This window comes from Parambassis ranga, chromosome 2 (genome assembly GCF_900634625.1).
Source record: "Parambassis ranga chromosome 2, fParRan2.1, whole genome shotgun sequence".
NCBI lineage: Eukaryota > Metazoa > Chordata > Actinopteri > Ambassidae > Parambassis > Parambassis ranga.
The window spans coordinates 7440303-7461685 of NC_041023.1; the positions used below are offsets into that span (position 1 = coordinate 7440303).

Below are 21383 nucleotides of genomic sequence, written 5' to 3' on the forward strand. Positions count from 1 at the left end.
TTATTCCACATTATGCTTGAGTGTGTGGTAGTCCTGATTCAATATTCTGTTTGAACAGTGGATTCTTTGGGAGTGCTGCTGGTGTCAGCCTTCACAAACATAAGATGACTTACTGTTAATTGGGTAATGACATAATCTTACTGACATGGACAAATATAATCCCCTCTATCCTCTGTACATGTGTGCTAATACGAACTAAAACCCAACTAAACTGACACAAACACACACAGTTCTGCCCTGGATCATCTATAAATGAAGACACAGCATTAACCTGGGAGAAATACTCATATTTAGCAATAAATAGAATAGATAAAGATATAAAGATATTAAAGATATAAGTGCAAAGCAAGACCAGTAAGGTAGAAGAACATTTATTTCAACATTGGTGCAGAGACAACAAGCACAAGGTCAACTTGACTGCAGTCCTGCTGATGATAAACTGACTGTAATATCTACTTTCTAAAAATAGTGCACAGAAATCATTATCAGCTTTACTCAAAAGAACATTTTGAGACAAATATAGATTATCTGCTTCCTCCGTTACAATGCACACAAAGAGGCTGAGGTGTGTGGAAAAGATCAGAAGTTGAGCCGCCATCTCCTGTATGGGGAGCTGAGTCACATGTTGTTCTGCGACAAAACCACTGGGTGAACACACACACACACACACACACACACACACACACACACACACACTCGCAGAGGCAATTTGCAGTGAAGGCTGCTGTGGCTGATAGAGGATGATTTGAAGAGAAGATTAGAGATATGTGAGCAAGTTCTCTGTGTGAGCACCGTATACATATGTGTGTGTGTGTGTGTGTGTGTGTGTGTGTGTGTGTGTGTGTGTGTGTGTGTGTGTGCGTGGTGCTTTTATCCATGCGCCTCCTGTCACCTCCTCTCCTATGTGAACCATGAACACAGGAGGGTTTGCGGTGAGGCTGACGAGAGCCTTTGCTGGCTGTCACCTCCTCTCTCTTCTCTCTCAAATCAAGGGGTGTCAGAGTGGGTGAGGGTGGTGGTGGTGGTGGTGGTGGGGGGGGCATGTATCTCTCAGTCTCTTTCTCGCTTCTCTCCCACTCTCTCTCTGTCTCTCATTCCAATCATGGTGGAGCAGGAGGGAGGAAGTACAGATGCTGCACTGCTGCATCAGTTTTGTGGAGGCTCGCTCGGTTCGGTTCGTTGGCTCATTCGCTTGTGAGCCACATTTGAATTGCACGGTTCCTGTGAGTGGCTGCCGTTTTCCTCCGAGGAGGCAGTTGGAGCACATAAACATCAAGCATGCTGCCCTGGAATCTGCAGGCTGAATGCCATTAGACTGTGTTTACACCTTATGTACTCATACAGATATAGGAAGTATTTGCGGCTGCAGTCGGGAAAGGAAAAGTCCTGATGATTGACAACTAGTACATGTCGAAGAAATCTACAAAGGCAGCTGACGCAGCCCTGAAAAATCCTGCAGAAAGCAAATGTTACTTTACATTAGCGGGAGATGAAAGTAAGCTACATTCCTACATTTGATGAATTATATAATGTCATATGAAAGAGGTAATGACAAGATTTTTGCACCAGCCAAACAGAATATTTCACAGATGTGTTGAAAGTTGTTTATATGCATCATTCAGACTTTCTCCAAGCTACATGTATCTTATAAATTAAATACGTTATGAGGCAATTATGAATTGAATTAGTCAACATATTTCAATTATTATTTTTTTTGATTAGGTTTCTGATGTCCAAACACTGAAGTGTAATCAGTCCATGCTGGCAGATAGAGGTGGAGAAGAAGCCAAATGAAAATATTGATGTAATGTAGTATTTCAAATTTCTCACACAGCTCCACATTCAAGATGAATGTGAATCCTGGCAGAAGAGTATTAATAATTAATAGTGCTGTGTGTGTGTGTGTTTAGTTCGGAAATATTCTCACTCCTCTTGTTTTGGTGGGGGTGCTGATGTTGTGGTTGAGTGTGAAGAAACTGATGCCCCTGCTGTGGTTTGAGCACATTTTCAGCTTCAGCTCTAGCACTTGTATAAGCAGGAGTCAGCAGAAAGAAGAGCCTGTATAGATTTGAATCTGCTGTCAGAGTCAGAGTTGGAGGTTTTCTGCTCCTCAGAACCTCACAGAAACTTCTGCAGAACTTTCAGCTTTGACCTTCTCCCAGCTGCTGCTACTTTTTAAGGTAATGTTACAGCACTTTATAGGTTTATTGTGACAGGAAACGACAGGCTGGCCAAACCAGCTGGAGCGAGTAAAATGAAAGAAATGAAGCCGCATGCAACATATATACATGCATTGGTATGCATAGAATGAGATTTTTTTTATCATTCTACAAGCACAGGTTTCTCTCTGCATCACAATTTTTACAGTGGAGCCACATGCAGAACTAGCAGGGTCATCCAGAGGCCATAGTGTGAGGCTTAATATGTAAAAAACATGTCCTGCTTCAGTGCTTTAAATCACATAAAATCTAAATCAACAAAAACACATTTTTGTTAGTTTTTGCATACAGTATATTACATATTATATATTTTCATTTCTTCATTCATTTCTTGGGATTTTTTTTTCATGACTCAATTTTCTGACTAAGTAAGTTTCAAATCTCCCACACTTGACCGAAAGTGAAATTACAATTAGTATCCAGATGGCCACACTTGTTATCTAACAAGAAACTTTTGAGGCAGTATCTGTGCTTTCCCCACACATTCTTGCCTCACAACATATCCACTGCAGAAATGAGTTTGTTAATGATTTTTGACTTGTCTTATGTAGAGCATACCATTGTTATTAAGGCTGAGTGAAGCTAGCATGCCGGTCACTGCAGCTTCACCTGTCACTTGTTTTAAAATGGTGGCACCCTGCATTACCATCACGCTCTATGACACATATAATATTTACACAATATCGTCATATGTGTATTTATAACCCTAATGTCAGCATAATGTCACTGTCACTTTTAATATCACTATATTGCCATACCTCGTTCAAGTAGTCTGCATAATTCACATGCTTACGTGTGATTTCAAATGAACAGTTTAATCCTCAGCAACTTACATGAAAAATTCAAGTCATCCCAGCAGTTAATCATCGTCAGGTGTTAGTTATAGTCTCAAGGACATTAAAATATATAAACAACAGCTAATGCATTATTTATAATGCCCGTGCAGTGTGTGGCAGATTTTACATTATTTACTGTATGTCATTATTTTACGTCTGTGCAGCAGTGGGAGGAATACATCGGGAGGAAAAAAAACGACTTTTAAGTAAAGTTGTAAGAAAATACACACTCAAAGGATGTTTTCTCAGTACTTGCAGACCTTCCTCTCTTTATCTCTGTCTGCCTCACCCTCTCTTGTAACATATGTGTGTGTGCATGAACGATAGGCTTGGTATTAAAGGTCCATGGGGAAGCATTATCTGTTTTAGCTATCAACAATCTGATGCTAACCTCTCTGCCTCCATCCCCTGTCTCTGTGCATCTCTCTCTCTCCCTCCCTCCCTCTCTCTCTCTCTCCTGCTCTGTCTCTCTCAATCTTTACCAGCTCTATGTGGCGGGGATGTTAGAGGTCCCTGGGGAACCATCCTTAGTCCCGGCTATCCAGACAGCTACCCTTCATCTCTCAACTGTACCTGGACTGTTGAAGTCAGCCACGGGAAAGGCAAGACACCGATCCACACTCCTTAATAGAGCGAGACAGACTGAGAGACAGTGCCAAGTGACACAGCGAGCACAGCCATTCAGTTACCGTTGTACCACAACTACACACTTGCATTGCACATACACAGCTTTACACATTCAGTAGGTTACACTTAAGTAGTTTGGCTGTGTTTATGCTTGTTTTAAGGACTTTTGAGGGCCCTTTATAAACAAACAAATCCAGATTAGAAACAAGACGCCATCTGAAAACACTCCTGAACATGCTCCTCCTCTCTCTGTCTGTCTGTCTTGTGTAAACAGGAGTCCAGTTTCAGTTCAGTTCTTTTCATCTGGAGGACCAACACGACTACCTCCTGGTTACTGAGAACGGGAGTTTCCTGCAACCACTGGCTCGACTGACCGGCAACGAGTTGCCTAGCAACATCAATGCTGGTCTCTATGGCAACTTCAAAGCCCAGCTCCGATTCATCTCTGACTTTTCCATTTCCTATGAGGGTTTCAACATAACTTTCTCTGGTAATTTATACTTCACTTTAGTCATACTCACATATTGTACTATTGATGCTCTCCAACAAAGGCTCAAAATCAGTCTAAAGTTCAAGAGGTTGATTTTCTTTTTAATCTAGCTGGGGAAAAAAAGTCAAATCAGTCATATAATGTCATGCAGTGTGAACTGCACTTTTAAAGTATTAAACATGTGCACAAAGGATCTGAGATCACACTGTGAAAATTATAGCTTCTCTTTACAGAGAAGAGAGCAGAGCAACATTTTAAGAGAAAAGACCATTACTGTCTCTTTTAAATGAATGTGCTAAATTATAAGTCACAGCTTTACTTCAGGTTATTATAAACCTACTACAGAAATGTAATTTACTTCAATTACATGGCACCTTATTGCAGGCTGCTCCTCGATAATTAAAATAAATGTCTGCAAACACAAAAGCACAACAGTCTACAGAATAAGCACTCGAAGGGGGAGGCTCTGTCTGTCGCCGTCTTGTGTTCTAATCAGAAATGGCACCCACACCTTTATTCAGGCATAATATAGTTACATAAAAATGAATCAGAATCAGAAATACTTTATTAATCCCAGGGAGAAATTGCGTGTGCTTCTTACAATTCTGGAACTGTAACTGTAGTCTTTGACACATTTTTGTAGTCTTTGACACTTTTTTGGTCACATCCTGGTTTAGTCATGTGTTCACAGCCTCTTGGAAGAAGCTTAGCTGTCCTTGTTAAACCACATGAACATTACCAAACCAACACTTTAACTTCAGCAGATCAAAAATGAAATTGTTCCACACATGTGACCCTAACAAATAAGATCCTCCTGCTAAGTACCCTTTTAGTGCCCTTTTAGCGTCTCTGTATTGGAATAGCACTTAAATATGAGACCTGAGGATATTGCACCATCTCCCAGATGGCTTAGGCTGATACCCAGACTGTAACACATGGGAGGTGTCACCAGAGATTTGAGTTGCCAATCTCAGCATGCTCAACATGCTGTATCATTCTGCAGCACACTCAAAAATACGGATCACATCATCAGTCTTAGGCCGCTGAAAATAAATCTCCTGCTGAACTGTGCCAAAAACCTGCTCAACAGGCACCAACCGGAACACAGGAGTCAACTCAGATTCAACACTTATGTACTAATTGTTCACAGCTGCATGTAGGCTGTCATGCAGAGATTATATTTTAATGGACAAAGAGTTTTCATCACAAGAGTGGTTAAATTATTCAAACAGGGTTTTTTCACTTAGAGAGAGAGGGATCATGGCATCTTTCAGATAATATTAGATGATTATGATGCTGGTCTTATTCTAATTATTAGGGTGGAATTCTCAGGACTTTCTTTTTATGGGCATTGATTTGCTCATTTAAACTCTCTTATGATAAAATGTTCTAATGATTCTCTAATAGCACCCATGGAACCCTCATAAAAAGAATTGCATCTACTGCATGTGCTGTACAGTCCTGCATTTTAAAAGCTAAGAATAACAAGGTTTAAAGATGAGATGATGCTTTATTAGTCCCACAGGTTTGAACGTTATGTATTTGTTTCTTCCTGCAGAGTACACACTGGAGCCATGTGAGGACCCTGGCATGCCTCGGTTTGGCAGGAGGAACGGCTACAGCTTTGGCATTGGAGACACTTTGTCTTTTTCCTGTAATATGGGATATCGCTTAGAGGGGGCGCCAGAGTTAGTCTGTCTCGGAGGTGGGCGGAGAATGTGGAGTGCTCCCTTACCACGATGTGTTGGTAGGTGCAGCTGTTTGGACAGCATCAGTGGTGACAGTGTTTGTCTTCCAATTTAATATACTTGTCTTTTTATTATTCTGAGATTTTATTTTTTCTTTTTAAAGAATTTTCTCCTCTTATAATTATGTATTTTACACTGAAACTAGTGCAGTTGTCCTAATTTTCTTGAAATCATGCAGTTTCAGACAGAATTCAATACAAAGTGAAATGAAGCCTGGCAGGCACTCATAACATATATTGTCGTTGTTGCTGTTTTTTTTCTTGTATCTTCAGTAAGAACTAGTGAAAATGAAAATGGGCTATAACAAGGAGGATGTACCCTTACAATGTGCATACGGATGAATATAATTCGGTCGCACTTCTCATCTGGCTCTCTCCATGCTGTTTATGCAGTTAATTGGTTACTTTGCTGGTTGTTTGTAAAATTTCGCATGTGTTGTTTGTAACGTGATGCATGTGTTATCTGCTGGGGATAAAACCAACATGCTGATTTGCATAGTGAAGGTTGATGACTGGGAGAATGGAGCATTAACTTTGTGTTCTAGGTAAAGCAAAGTAGTGAGGACATTACCATAAAAATGACTCTCTACATTCAGTGAAACGTTTATGTCCTGAGTTGTATCAGGAAGTATTTCTCAGTGAGGTTGGTCGACATGTAGAATAAGCAGTAGAAATATAGGCTGCCAAAAAAAAAAAAAAAAAGATTCAGGAAATGAATGTTTGTGTTTGTAAAACAAGGTGAAACTAAAAGTACCAGAGAGATATTGACAGAAACGTCACAGTCTTTGTGTTGGGCTCTTCAGTTGTACAAGGAGTTCTCCAGCAGTTGTCCTTGACAAGGCACTTGCTTCACAATTGCTTCCTGGCCACCTGAGAACTGCTGCACCTCAGTAGATGGGATAGGCCTAATGCAAAGCATGAGTTTATCTGCGGGGAGCAATACCATGTACCTGTAACCTCAGGGTCTTTGTAAACAAGAAGTGATATTTGATTTGTGTGCAGATGTAGAATCAATAAGGGTAATAAATAAAAGTGCATAAAGAGACAACATGACATGCTCCTGCACTTCCTCACAACATGTGGAAACACAACTGCACGATCAATTTCAACTTTTTAATTTGAGACTACACATGAGGAGGTTTCCATTCTCACTGTCAGCTGCGCATGATGTTTGCAGTGGTTCTTTGTCATCAACGTGACAAGACTGATAATGCAAAGAGGTGGGAGTGGTGTTGTGAGTCGACGTTCTGTGGTGTAGTGCAGTTTGCTATATTTAGTGCCTGTGTATGTCATTGCATTGCTGCAGATCATGTGCTTCAGATCACAGAGGAGGTGAAGAAGACAGGGAAGACAAGCAGAGATTAGAACACCTACATGCATCAGCTCTGCAAACTTTTGATTCTGTGACACGTGGGGGTTGTTGTGATTTTAATTGCTACTTTGCAGGCTTAAAGAATGACTTTGTGTTGTTTATGTGTGTATCTGTTTTTTTTTAATTCCAATTGTGAGGCCACTGTTTGGAAAGGTGTTAGGTGGTTTCAGAAAATCCTGAGAATGTCTCTTTGGCTTTCATTATTATCTTATATTTAGCACTTTTCTGAGAAGCAAAAGGAGAGAAAACAGGAAGAGGAAGAAAGGAAGAGGAGGGAGGAGAGAAGAGGAAGGTTGATTGAAGTAGACGAGGGTGAAGAAGGCACTATTCATAGAGTGGGAGAGAGAGAGAAAGAGAGAGAGCACAAGAGTGAGGGAGCTAAAGAGGAAAAAGGGAGAGGGTGGAGAGGTAATTTTCTAAATGGAAACTATAGCAGGGTGATTTATTGACGATATGACAGCTGTAATATGACTATTACACCAGTACAGACACAGAGAGGGGGGAGGAGAACGAGGGGTGAGCGGGTGAAAAAGAGAGGACAGATACTGTAGATAGATGGGGGGCACATGTGGAAAGTGCAGAGAGCAGGTATCTTTAGGTAAATTAGTTTCTAAGTTTTCCTACCTGCCCTCTCTGCTACAGTAATGCTGCATGAGTGTTAAATCACACTCATGCACTTAAACACACAGACACTCAAGTGCTCATTAGGAGAATACATCCATTCATAGGAGAAAAAGGAATCGTTATCTTCAAAATTAGACAGCCTGGGGTCCTCAACTGCTCATAAAGACCACCCACCACACCGCTATGATATCTGTATACAGATAAATATATAATGTGTTTTAAATTCTTCACTGTCTCTCTGTGTCCTCAGCGGAGTGTGGCTCCTCAGTTATAAACAATGAAGGGATACTTCTTTCTCCAAACTACCCAATGAACTATGATAACAACCACGAGTGCATCTACAGCATCCAGGTGATACAGCCTAACATCTTAAGATAATATTTTTTTTAACACTTATTTGTCATTTCCAAACCTCTGTAAGCTTTGTTGACCGGCTAAGTTGGATTGTATGTCGGCTCCAGGTGCAAGCGGGGAAAGGCATCAACATCTCTGCTAGGACCTTTCATCTCGCCCAGGGAGATATACTGAAGGTATAAACACACATGCACACACACACACACATGCAATGTGTCCCTCCTAACATGTCTAACATGACGACAACAAAACCGTGTGCTGTTTTATTACAGATTTATGATGGCAAAGACAACACGGCTCACGTTCTAGGAGCATTCACAGGGTCGTCCATGTTGGGCCTGACGCTGATTTCCACTTCAAACCATCTGTGGCTGGAATTCTACAGTGATGCTGAAAGTACAGGAGAGGGATTCAAACTGGTGTACTCGAGTAAGTTCACACAACACAACTAAAGTAAAGTAAGACTGACAAACTTGAAAATGTTGTGTCTTAAATACTTCATGCCATTACATGTAGGTGTTGCTCCCTGCGTACACAGTAGATTTGAATTTCTGAGCGTATCTTCTCTGTAGATGAAAGACTACATGCAGTTTGTAATCATGTATAATGTAAATGTAATACTAACACATGCTGTGATAATGCTGTGTCTGGTAGGTGGTCTGATCACTTTGTACATCCTATGTTGTACAAACGGTGTCATAGTGGTAGAGGTAGAAAATGTTTTTTTTTAAATTATATACTATCTGACATCACAGTGTGTTTTGTATTTGCACTAAATCAACACACAGCAGAAGACCTGCTGTGAGCTCTGAGCTATGTATAGAAAAAAAAGACATAAAGCAGCAGATGAAGCTAATCAGTATCTGAGTCACGTCAGTTCAGCAATTAAATGCCATGTGATACTAATTTCTGACAAATGTAACATACTGAATCAATTCAGCTCTAAATGGTTCTCATTTGTGAATCACAGAACTGCACCCGCCGAAACAATCACAAGAAACTCGTCAGGTTTGATTACCAAAGCTCTCTGAGAGTGCTCTGATTTGAGTGTAGGATGGGGTGTTAAAGGTGTGTTCTGATGTTCACCAGAGCACTCCCACATATTGCAGTGCCCTCTTAGACGCACAGTTGGCATTAGAGAACCTAATTGTTTAAATGAAGTGATGCAGGATGACGGCAAAGTGTGATTTGCATAGCTCTTTGAAGTTGTATCCATACCTTGTGAGGAAAGGAGGCATAACTTAGACCTCTGCACCTTGCTCATACTTTTGCATATGGAAGAGCGCCATAGAAAAAGAAAAAAAAGAACCTTACAGCAGCATTTTTGTGTTTGTGTATAATACGCCTGACTATGTTTATGGAGGCTGTAATTCAATAAAACTCTGGAGATGTGGTAGAATGAATAATGCATGGAGGCTCGTTTTCTTATACATGTCTAACAAACAGAGAACAATTTCCAACGGGCAAGCGTTCAAAACTAGATGTCAGATGACAGATGTGTTTGCTTCGCTCAGTGGTGAAAGTACAGGTTTCCAAATGGCTATTGTTGAGGATTTAGACATGCACATACAGCAGACTGCCAGGAGATAGCTCAAATCCTGGCGCACCTCACCTCACAGGTAATACCGTAGATCAAATCCTGGTTATGGTCTCATAAGGATAAGCTATTTATATATCCATTCATATCCCACGCTCCAAAATTGTGCACAAACAGAATATTCTGAATATTACCATGGAAACTGAGCCGAGACAGACTGTGGAAAATGCAACATTAAATTGGATAAGGTGTACACATGCTTTAGTATCACTCCTAATAATGGTATGTCTCGTATCTTTTTCAGTTTTTGTTATTAAAAACGGGACGGGAGCTTAACAGGATCTGTGATGTCAGCAGCCTCGTAGACAGAATACTTGAGTGTGCCACTTATTAGACGTGTGCATCTAAATAAATATAATTCTCTTTTTCTCCAGCAGCTTTTGGATGTGAGTATTTTAAAAGGTTTTTTATTTTGATCTCGATAAATCCTTCTGGTCTTCGTCTGTTTTTTTCTTATTTAAGGCTTTGAGTTGTCTCATTGCGAGGACCCCGGTGTGCCTCAGTTTGGCTTCAAGGTCAACGACCAAGGTCACTTCTCTGGGAGCAGCATCACATACAGGTGCGAGCCAGGATACACTCTGCACGGGGCCACCACGCTGAAGTGTATGACGGGTGAACGGAGAGCCTGGGATAACCCCCTGCCTTCTTGTATAGGTATGTGAAGCCATTTATACTTTAAGAAGAGCTTTATTGAGCAGACGCTCACAAAGGCATGCACACACACATTATGTTTTGAACCTTGAATAAGGTTTTTTTTTTTTAATAAACCTGAGTGGGAAGGGCAAGAAGGGTTCATTGTTGCCTTGACTTTCACTGGTATTGCTGCATCTTGAGCTGTGTGGTGGGTGTTCCATATCACTTCTGTGTGCAGCCGTTAAAACCTGGATTTATTTAAATCTATCTATCTTTATACATACAATATATAAGTCACACTTTTTTTCATCCTTTGGATGGGTATGCGACTTTTACTCAGGTGCGACTTATATATTAAAATATACAATTAGTTAGCCTTGTGTCCTGACGTCCCATTACAAATATAATGGCAGCTGTTCTGTCCCCCCTCCTGACGGTTCTCTTCCACCCCCAGCTTGACCACACTTTGCATTCCGAGCATAGGTGACAGCTGAGCCTCAGACCTCACCTGGCAACAAGGAATTCTATTCCCTGATTGGTCGATAGGTCGCTAAGTTCAGACAGTAGTCTGCCTTTTACTCATTTACAGGATATTTATAGGAATTTCTGTGGGTCTTATACTCCGGTTCGAGCTATAGTCCGAAAAATACGCTAATTAGCTGCCTCTTTGTTGTTCTCAACAGTTGATCAGAGTGATCAGCAGGTCAAGGCACCTTAAAGAAAACCCTGAAAACTTTAAGAACCTTCTGATTTCCCCCTCCTTGAATTTATCCTAAAGAAAGTAAATATTTGTTTAAAATATACATTTAAAAAAATCAGCACTGTTCAGCACAACTATGAAGCCATAATTAACTCACACAACAGAAACCCAGTGAATATACTCAGGAGAGAATTACATAGCTCTGTAATACAGTACAAAGTGACTTGCTGTTGTATGCAAATCTTCATTGTGTAAACTGGTGAGACAACAGATGAGGGCCAATTTCCTGTGCCATCGCCGCCTTGATTTTCTCAGGATATCACACACTGCGGTAGTTTTAAAGTCTCAATGAACAGCCTATTTATTCTGGATTATACCACCTGCTCTCCCTTGGTCCAACGGATGCATTTCCTCTCCTGCAGTGGGTTATTTCCTTTTCTGTGCCCACAGACTGCTCTCATATTCACACAGATCCAACAGTTTGTTTCTCTGCTTGTTATTTATGTCACTCTTACTCTATGAAAGGCTTAGTGACAATCCTGTTTGTAAGAATTGCTTCATAAACTCATTTTAATCGATCTGGATTTGCTGCAGACCACTGTATCGCTGTAGCACTGGTCGTTGTAGGACAACAATAAAGCATACTGGGAGCCAAGCCCACTTTTGAGTATCGACACCTTTCTAAATATTCAATTACAACATCATTGCCTTTTTAATTCATTTCCCGAGGCACCAAAGTGGGGGGGAAATTATAACGCCACAGTCCAAATATTGATGTCAACAAGTCAATAATGGTTTTTCACTGGCTATGCAATTTCAGGTCCCTGAACCTTCTCTCACAGAGACAGACACCCACATTCATCAGTGGGTCATTTTTCTTTTCTTCCCAGAGAGAATATGGTTGAATATCTAGTATGGGTCAGTGGCATTCACAAGGACCAACTGTAATAATTACAAGCACTAATTAATCTCTGAGTATGAATTAAAACTACTGTAGGCCTACACAAAGTGATAAACAAAATGGCTTCTGCAGCCATGCACCACATGGGAGCTAGAAACATAAGAGCCAGCCCGGTGTTTTAAGGACCTTTCTTCCTCCATCGCTGCCTCTGAACTTTCTGATTTTGGATTCAGCTTAATAAGCCTCTCTCCTTCATACTATCAATAATGAAACACTCATAAAAACCACAGGCTGAAATTCTCTGACTTTATATTTTAGCAGTGACACATGGCGACCTCATCTAACCTCCAGTCTTAATATTATATTTCTTATTCTTATTACTCGTAGTGTTTCCTTCTTTACTCCCTCTGTTCTCTCCGTTTTTCCCTCTTTTGCCTCTTTTGCCTTTTTTTTCCTTTCCTCCGTTCCACCTCCTAATATTGGTCCTATTACCCGAGATAATATATTCCAGTGATGAAGGGAGGGGAGCCCGAGGGAGGTAGAAACATGGAGAGGAAGGAGAAGCAGAGAGAGGATGAAGATTGTGAAAATATATAACCGAGAGAGACAAAGAGAGAAGGGGGAGTTATTTTCTGTTATATAATGTGGTGTGATTTCTTTAGGGAGGAATGCAGGATCAGCACTTTGTCTCTCCATCCTCTTCTTCTCTTCATCTCCTCTGCATGAGAAAGAGTGAGATAGACAGAGGATGAGAGTTAGCTTCTTTCTTAATCCATTTGTCTCCGTGGTGATCGTTTAATCACTGAGCAGTGGCTGCCGAGGTGCATCTACTGGATCTGATTGCCCTGATAAACAATTGCCACAGACAGATAAATGGTCGACTTGTCGTACTTCATGAATGCAAGCATAGGCAGGCATCAGTTGGCCATTTGTTGTGTTACACTGATGGGTTTGTAATGTTTGGACATTTCTTTACATTATGCTCATTTTAAAAATCACTTTTCTGTATGTGTGTGTGTTTGTGTAGCGGAGTGTGGTGGGCGTTTTAAGGGTGAGTCTTCAGGAAGGATCCTCTCCCCTGGATACCCTTTTCCTTATGACAATAACCTTCGCTGCACCTGGACCATTGATGTAGATTCAGGAAATATTGTAAGGTATGTGCTTCCCATTGTTAAAGTTAAAATGTCAGTGTCATTCATTTTAGTGCCCACTTTAAAGCTGTAGTTCCGGACTTTTACATTTAAATGGACCTCTGTTACATTCAGGATATTACTAAATGAGTTCTATGTGTGCCAGGAACGTCTCACAGAATACAGACGTTTGGTGTCTTGGGTGACATTCCTATAGTTGTGACCAGCTTTATGTTAACCAGAGCTGACAGCAGGGCAGAGTTTCAGCCACAGAGGCATGGTTGTATGACAAAGCCTCCAACAGAAAAAAAGACTAGGAAGAAAATAGTGTGATGCTATAAGTATAAAAGAAAGTAGTTTGAGCGGAATCTTTTATAGGCTACAACGAAAGCACAGCACCACTAACTCATGGCAGTATTATACTCAGAAACAGCATCAAGGCCATAAGAAAATAATAATGTTCATGTGTTTGTCGCTCACACATTACAGTCTCCAGTTCTTGGCCTTTGACACTGAAGCCAGCCATGACATGCTGAAGGTCTGGGATGGACCACCTGAGAATGAAATGCCTCTGGCAGAGCTCAGCGGATCTCTGCTCCCTGAGGGGATCCACTCCACACTCAACACAGTCACTGTTCAGTTTGAGACTGACTTCTACATCAGCAAGTCAGGTTTTGCCATTCAGTTCTCCAGTAAGTGTCGCCTACACACATAAACGATGCATGAATCTATGCTGCTTACGTATAATATGTCAGTTCCTGTGAGACAGAATCCACATTTGCATAATTACAGGCAACTACTGCAAAACTCACTTAATTAGCCTGAAATTAACTTTGAAGATATTCCAAGAAAAATAAACATTTGTTTGAATTAGCGCTTGTTTGAGTAGCATTAGCCTAATAGTTATCTGGTGTGACAGTTTGTCTCCCCTCTTTCTCCTCCATTCCTCACTTTGTCCCTGTGTGTCCAGGCTCAGTGGCGACTGCCTGCAGGGACCCAGGTGTGCCAATGAACGGCAGTCGTAGTGGGGATGGCCGTGAGCCGGGGGATTCAGTGTCCTTTCAGTGTGACCCAGGATACGAGCTCCAGGGGGATGACAAAATAACCTGTATACAAGTGGATAACAGATACTACTGGCAGCCAAGCCCGCCTGTCTGCATAGGTGAAGTGCGGCTTACATATAGTCTATAGGGATGTAGAATAGATGTGGTGCATACACAGCTGGGGGTTGTTTAGAGTTCAGTGCCTAACACAAGGACATATCTGTCAGTGACTTATGTTTATTCTGCCTACATATCTCCATAGTTGCTGGTTCATCCTCTGAAGAGTTTAAGTTTTATGGATTATTTTAATGTTTGTGTTCTGGTCTTGCTGTAGCTCCTTGTGGAGGAAACCTAACAGGCTCCAATGGGTTTATACTCTCTCCCAACTACCCACATCCCTACCCTCACTCCAAGGACTGTGATTGGCTGATTGCTGTCAACTCTGACTACGTCCTGTCACTGGCCTTCATCAGGTAAACTGTAATTCAGTTCTCCAGTCAGTTTCAAAACCTTATTTAATCCAAGGTTCTCTGTGCTCAGCTCCTCTTACTGTGCAATGAAGTACACTGAGGTGAGCTTTGAGACCTTTCTGTGGATGCAGTCAATACCAATAGCAAATGTCATGGTGATCATTTTTAAGGCATTAAAATCATGAATGTTTTAGAGGGCAAAAGCTGCTTTTGCACGGTGAACACTAACATAGAATAATTCCTGCTCTTCATGTTTCCCATCTGTTTGCTTTCCTCCTTTGTTGTTCTTCATCTGTTTAGTTTCAACATTGAGCCAAACTATGACTTCCTGTACATCTATGACGGTCCAGATAGCAACAGTCCTCTCATTGGTAGCTTCCAAGACAGCAAGCTCCCAGAGCGGATAGAGAGCAGCTCCAATACCATGCATTTAGCATTCCGCAGTGATGGCTCGGTGTCGTACACAGGCTTTCACCTGGAATACAAAGGTAAATTATCCGTCAGTCCTGCCTTCCTTATATTAAATTGATTAGCTTCTAAAATACAAAGTAACAGTACAAATGTAGTTTTCCTACACTGCGATCGACATCACACATCCACACATTTATCAGGATTACCTTGAAAACAACATAATAAAATATCAGGTCACCCCACAATAGGCTCAACATATAAACAGAGGGAAAACAGAAAATAGACACACAATCCCTGTGTGAGGGTTTTTATGCGACCATCAATTTAAAATCATTTTGATGTGCTGCATTTGAGGTAATCACATTACAGCTTTTTTCTATCTTCTCTTTGTAAACAAGGTGCACATGGGAAATTACTTCACATGGCAGAATGTAACACATATCCTTTGTGATGACAGGATGCGTTTAGAAATATTTAATTTTCACATGGAGCACATGTATATATATACAGCACAGTGTGCAGCGCTGATGACAGAAGGCATCATGCTGGTTTCAAGATAAAAAATGACTCTCACCATAAAGTCCCTGTTGAATAAAGTGTCTGTTAGAATAGTCTGTTAGGAGGTGAGTTTAATTCACTTGTACAAAAGAATCAACACAGCTTTCATGTGGACTCAGGAATTAAGTCTTAAGATGATGCGGGTGGCCGGTAATCTTTTGGGAGGGGGGCCAAAGCCATAATTTACAAGGTTCATGTAGCATAACAAAAGCCGGGGGATGAAGTTATCGTTCTTGCTCCATCTTGGCAAATTCAGCTAAGTTAAACAGACTGTTAGAAAGGCCAACGAAACGCCTGCCTCATTTGATTACTGCAAGGGACTTAGTTATTATTAATTTCCCTTATTATTCATGTGTGGCTGTCACCTTTTCTTTGCCTCATCCTCTCGCTAATTCCCTTCTTCTCCTTCTCTTTGTTCAGCCAAGCTGAGGGAGTCATGTTTTGACCCAGGTGTGGTTTTAAATGGGACCAGGCTGGGATCTGACTATAAGCTGGGCTCAACCGTCACCTTCTACTGTGAGGCAGGATATGTTTTACAGGTAAAAAATTAAACTGGATGATTGGTTGAATGGTTGTTGAGCAGCTGGTTGGGTTGCTACATGGTGATTAGAATACTGCAGTAACATTTTTTTGTTTTGTTTAGGGCTACTCCACTCTAACATGCAGTATGGGAGATGACGGCCGACCTGGATGGAACAGGGCGTTGCCCAGTTGTCAAGGTATAGATGAGCTAAATGCACACATACCCTCATGTTTCCTTCCTCAGGGTGTGTAATTCTATGCTACGCTTTGTGTTTGCGTGTGAATCTGCAGCTCCGTGTGGAAGCCGTTCTACGGGAAAGGAAGGGACGGTTTTATCTCCAAACTTTCCCAGAAACTACACATCCGGGCAGACCTGCGTCTACTCAATATCTGTTCCAAGAGAGTTTGGTAAGTTCAGCATTATCTTGTGTAGGAAATATTATGTTGATATAATTGCAGGTCTCTATTCACTGCTTTGAAAATATGCAATATGAAAAGTAGACAAGTGACTTGAATATGCTCTGAAGGCCGAGATCAAACCTGTGATGGCTTGTTCTTTTATTGTGTGAAACAAACTGAGACGGAAATTATCCCTTTGGGGTTTTTAAAAGCGAGCAATTGAGGATATTGCACATGATGAAACGATGCTTGGTGGCTGTTTACTTGAGGCTTTCATGATTAAAGTAACAATTAAAGATGAGACTGCTGGTCTTTAAGACATAAATTAAGATATTGTATTAATATTCTACATTGTCCGTTTATGTAAGTCTCTTGGTTCTCAGATGAAAACATTCAGGTACAGAGAATAAGTTATGAATGTGTTGTCAAAGTGAAAATCTAATTTAATATCATCACGGAGAGATAACATCCACATATTGAGTGACTGTTTGATCAACTGCCTGATTGTGTGTGACCTGAGCTTTATGGAGCAGTCAGTAAATCATGGATATGATGTCTAATTATGACCTGTGTTGTTCTGAATAAATAGCAGCTTTTCCGGAGGCTGTTGATGGCTGTTGACAGGTCATATCTACATAGCGGTTTTTGGAGTGTCCGCTTCATGTAGATATTTTGACCATGAGGAGCTAACATTTAGTTGGCCTACATATTGTGTAAGACACACAGACGGTCTCCCCAAACCTCCCACGCAGAGCATGAGGAAGACGGCTTTGTTATGTTGCAGTGCTGCCCAAGCAGCTGCTGTTGTTATGTAAAAATCTTAAAAAAGGCTACAGGCTGCAGGTTGCAATTTTTTTATCCTACATGATGATCAGTGGTCGAATCACTGGGCTGATTGTTAAATGGTTAATGGACCATTCATGCATAAAACTCCTTCAGTTTTAACACCAGGTGGGGAAAGCCCTTGGCGTGCCTCCCTTTGGAGATACCAAGCCTCCTGTTGAATGATTACGTGGCTGAGGACACCCACTCATCAGGCAGCTCATCGGGAGGCATGGCAGCTCCGCGGGGATCGATGTCCAGGTTTTTTCCATCTGATGTCAAGAGCTGAAGAAGCCTTTCAAATGAAGAGTGAAACATTTCCAGTCCTCTGATTGTCCTACAGATTGATTCAAACTTTACTGGACATGTTAGGGCCAAGAGAGAGCAGAGATCCTGTGTGTGTGTGTGTGTGTGTGTGTGTGTGTGTGTGTGTGTGTGTGTTTCAGAGACTGCAGTGCAGAGACATTTTACTACCAATGAGCCATGAGGTTAACACTGCTGAGATCACTTATCTCTGCATGAGTGACTTTGTCTGTGTGTGCTTTGTGTGCTGTTGTATGTCGTCTTTTGTTATCTCTGTATGAGAGGGATTTATCAGTGATACCTTAAGTATGTTCCCTGTGTGTGCTGATACTTTAAATCTTTTTAAATCTGTGCTTTGTCCTGCTGTTGGAAATCTGTGCTGTTTTGAAACGGTTGCTCTCTGAACCTCTCCACCTGCTGGGTAATACGTCGATATCGCTGCAAGGCCTGTTGGGAACTTTAATCACACTGATTTTCTTAAAAAGTACCCACAGTGGGTACAATCCTGCCATTTATCCTCACACTCACATCCTTATGTACAACCAGGACAAACATTCCTTCAATTTGGTTGTCAATATTTTAACATGAAAGGAGCTTTTACATGAAAGCAGAGAGCTGTGGTTTGGGAGTTCTGCCTCATACAAAGTGACCAGTGACCTTCTCATAGCTGAAAATCCTTGATGATGTTCAGATTTATTTCTTTATTCCTTGGCCGATGGCGCCAAACAGAGATGAAGGGAAAGATTTAGAGGTGATACTGTATATGTGTGTGTAGCCAGAGGGAGAACTCAAATAAATGTAATTTATCTGAAAGGACATTGTTTTCATAAGCTGGGGATGTTTTCACTACACTTACAGATTTGCATCTTAAGGCTGCTAATGATTGTTTTTAAGATACAACGATCATCTTAGATACAGAGATGCTACCTACCACTAGAGCTACACTGTACAAGGCCAACTGCTGGCATGTTTTCCTGCCTAGGAAACACAGGATTGATCCTTGTGGCTTGTTGGGCAGCACATGTGACATACAAGGGGTAATTGATAAGGGGGTCAATATTACCATACTTCCCTGCTGCACACATAGTCCACCGACTGCAGAGCATACAGATCATTTCTTTGTGGAAGTCGACATCCAGGGAGTAGTCCACATCACTGTCAAAATGGTGACCACTGATCTGTCTTTTTTATCCCTGGCACCAAGGCTATGGCGATGACTATACAAAGGCTGACTGCAAAGTTCAGTTACCTGAACTAGAAACACTGCAAAATGTATTGACTCACTCAAAGAGCTGATTTCATGCAATGCAAAAGGGGCCGCGTGTCCTCCGGCACAAACTTTTGCCGGTTTGGTTATCCCTTTTTATTCATCTGGTGTTAAAGACAGATCAGCCCCGCTGCCCTGCCGGCATATGTTGTCAGTATGAAGTCCGTTTTTGCCAACATTAGCAATTTACACTAGCTGACAACACTGATACTCTGTAACCAATTGATGGATTGGGGTATAGGGGGTGAGCTTGGTGCATGATGAAGAGAAGGTGATGTTTTGACTGTTAAGTGTGCTGATGTATAATTTTCTGCCAATAGTTGGCTTCAAATAGAAGTTGACACTGCAGCTTAATAAAATTTAAATTAGGTATTACAGGTTAATTTTATCATTGCAAGGTCAGGCTCAGTCAGTGGCATGGAATAGTAATTTGCCACCATTCAGATGCGGTTAACTCATCTCTTTATCTCTCCTTTTTTCCCCCCTCTTTGTTTTGTCTGTAGTTCTCTTTGGTCAGTTTGTGTTGTTCCAGACATCTCTGAATGATGTGGTGGAGATCTATGATGGTCCCACTCAGCAAAACACACTGCTGTCTTCACTGTCTGGGTCCCACTCTGGTAAGGATGCATGGTTAAGATGTGATAGACAGTGAAGCTTTGATGTTTCACAAAAATTAAGGTTTGAATATTGGTTCATAGACAGACACACAATCGCTGCACAAACCATATCATAACTGTTTCTGTGTGTTCCTCCTCTCTTCAGGTGAATCTCTTCCACTCAGTTCAGGAAACCAGATTACCATAAAGTTTACTACAGTTGGGCCAGAAACTGCAAAGGGTTTTCATTTCGTCTATCAAGGTTATTTGGTTTTATTATCTTTGTTTATAATGAGCATTTTATGTGAAAACAGTGCGCAGTAGCCGTATTACAACAGAAACATACCTGCAAGCCACAGTGATATTTTAACGGCTGTGCTCTTTTTTTGTTTTTCTTCAGCTGTGCCTCGGACCAGCTCCACCCAGTGCAGTTCGGTTCCTGAGCCTCGCTTCGGGAAACGTCTCGGTAATGACTTTGCCGTCGGCTCCTTGGTGCAATTTGAGTGCAACCCTGGTTACATACTCCACGGCTCGACTGCCATCCGTTGCGAGAGCGTACCAGACAACCTGGCTCAATGGAACGACACCCTGCCGACATGTATAGGTAAATGTCAAGAGAGTTTTTTAGTACCCAAGCTGTTACTTAGGTTTTTAGCTCTCTGCGGTGTTGAAGGTTGGTACATCCCTTCTCCTGCCTTCCTGCAACGTGCAGACAAAGTGTTGTTTTAACCTCTCCTTTCTCCTCTCTTCCTCTCTTTCATTCCCAGTTCCCTGTGGAGGTGTATTGACCTCTCGCCGAGGGACCATTCTGTCGCCTGGCTACCCCGAGCCATATGACAACAACCAGAACTGTGTGTGGAAGGTCTCCGTTCCAGAAGGGGCTGGAATACAGGTAGCACCTGTCACACGCTGCTTCCTGGCTGACCTATGTATCATTGGCTTAAAAGCTGAGCAGGCAGGATTGCGGGAAAGATAAGATATTATTAGAAGGATGAATGGATGGATGGTTTCTGAGAGAGGGGCCGTCCAGAGATAACTAGATAGGATCTAATCACCGGAGATAAGGCCTGATTGCACGTAAGCTAAACTGCTTTCACGGACAAATACAAAGGCAAAGATGCCACTTACACAAGGTGGAGTCGGATCAAAAAAACTTGACAGCCTTTGTTTTTTCCATTTATACAGTAGGTTAGGTCTTAAAATGAAGTCAGTTGTGTTCAATGAGAGGGCACAGGTATGCACGTCGTACATCATTTATTAAGAAAGTCAGTGTTTAGAATAACAAACTTTTGTTTTGCTTTTACTAAATACGCTGAAATAAAAGCTTACAAGTGCATTTTCTTTCCTTTCTTCTTTGTTGTCTCTCAAGATACAAGTTGTGAGTTTTGCCACTGAGCATAACTGGGACTCTCTGGATTTTTATGATGGAGCTGACAACCACGCACCAAGACTGGGGAGCTACTCTGGTAATTGTTGTTTTTTTTTAATAATTTGTACCCAAACAAATGCATCTATTACTATGACAAGTCCCAGGGACATGTTTGATTTAAAATAAAATCAGAATGTGTTTGCTAAAACAGGGGCGTATCTTTAATATTAGCAGAACAACATGAATTTTGACAGTTTTCATGTTTTTCTGAAAACAACAAAGAAGCTGAGCTATGTTGTTGTGTAACCTGCTAACTAAAATATTGCTCGACGGTTGAACGAAATATTAAACGCTGCATGTTGTCAGGGTGCTGTGAGGCGAACAAGATGCTGG

General features: G+C 41.3%; 1 protein-coding gene across 1 annotated transcript in view; it reads left to right on the forward strand.

Annotated features, from left to right (window-relative positions):
• The window catches only part of csmd3b (CUB and Sushi multiple domains 3b), a 253514-nt gene that overhangs the window by 191565 nt on the left and 40566 nt on the right, over positions 1-21383 (forward strand). Inside the window, exons 19-38 of the mRNA XM_028431853.1 lie at positions 3541-3657; positions 3957-4172; positions 5731-5919; positions 8166-8266; positions 8377-8445; positions 8542-8698; positions 10329-10520; positions 13128-13254; positions 13720-13922; positions 14201-14392; positions 14608-14746; positions 15044-15231; positions 16133-16251; positions 16356-16431; positions 16526-16642; positions 19529-19642; positions 19788-19883; positions 20022-20225; positions 20389-20513; positions 20991-21087. Of these exons, the coding sequence (XP_028287654.1) occupies positions 3541-3657; positions 3957-4172; positions 5731-5919; positions 8166-8266; positions 8377-8445; positions 8542-8698; positions 10329-10520; positions 13128-13254; positions 13720-13922; positions 14201-14392; positions 14608-14746; positions 15044-15231; positions 16133-16251; positions 16356-16431; positions 16526-16642; positions 19529-19642; positions 19788-19883; positions 20022-20225; positions 20389-20513; positions 20991-21087 (2838 nt within the window). The remainder of the gene's footprint in view (positions 1-3540; positions 3658-3956; positions 4173-5730; positions 5920-8165; positions 8267-8376; positions 8446-8541; positions 8699-10328; positions 10521-13127; positions 13255-13719; positions 13923-14200; positions 14393-14607; positions 14747-15043; positions 15232-16132; positions 16252-16355; positions 16432-16525; positions 16643-19528; positions 19643-19787; positions 19884-20021; positions 20226-20388; positions 20514-20990; positions 21088-21383) is intronic.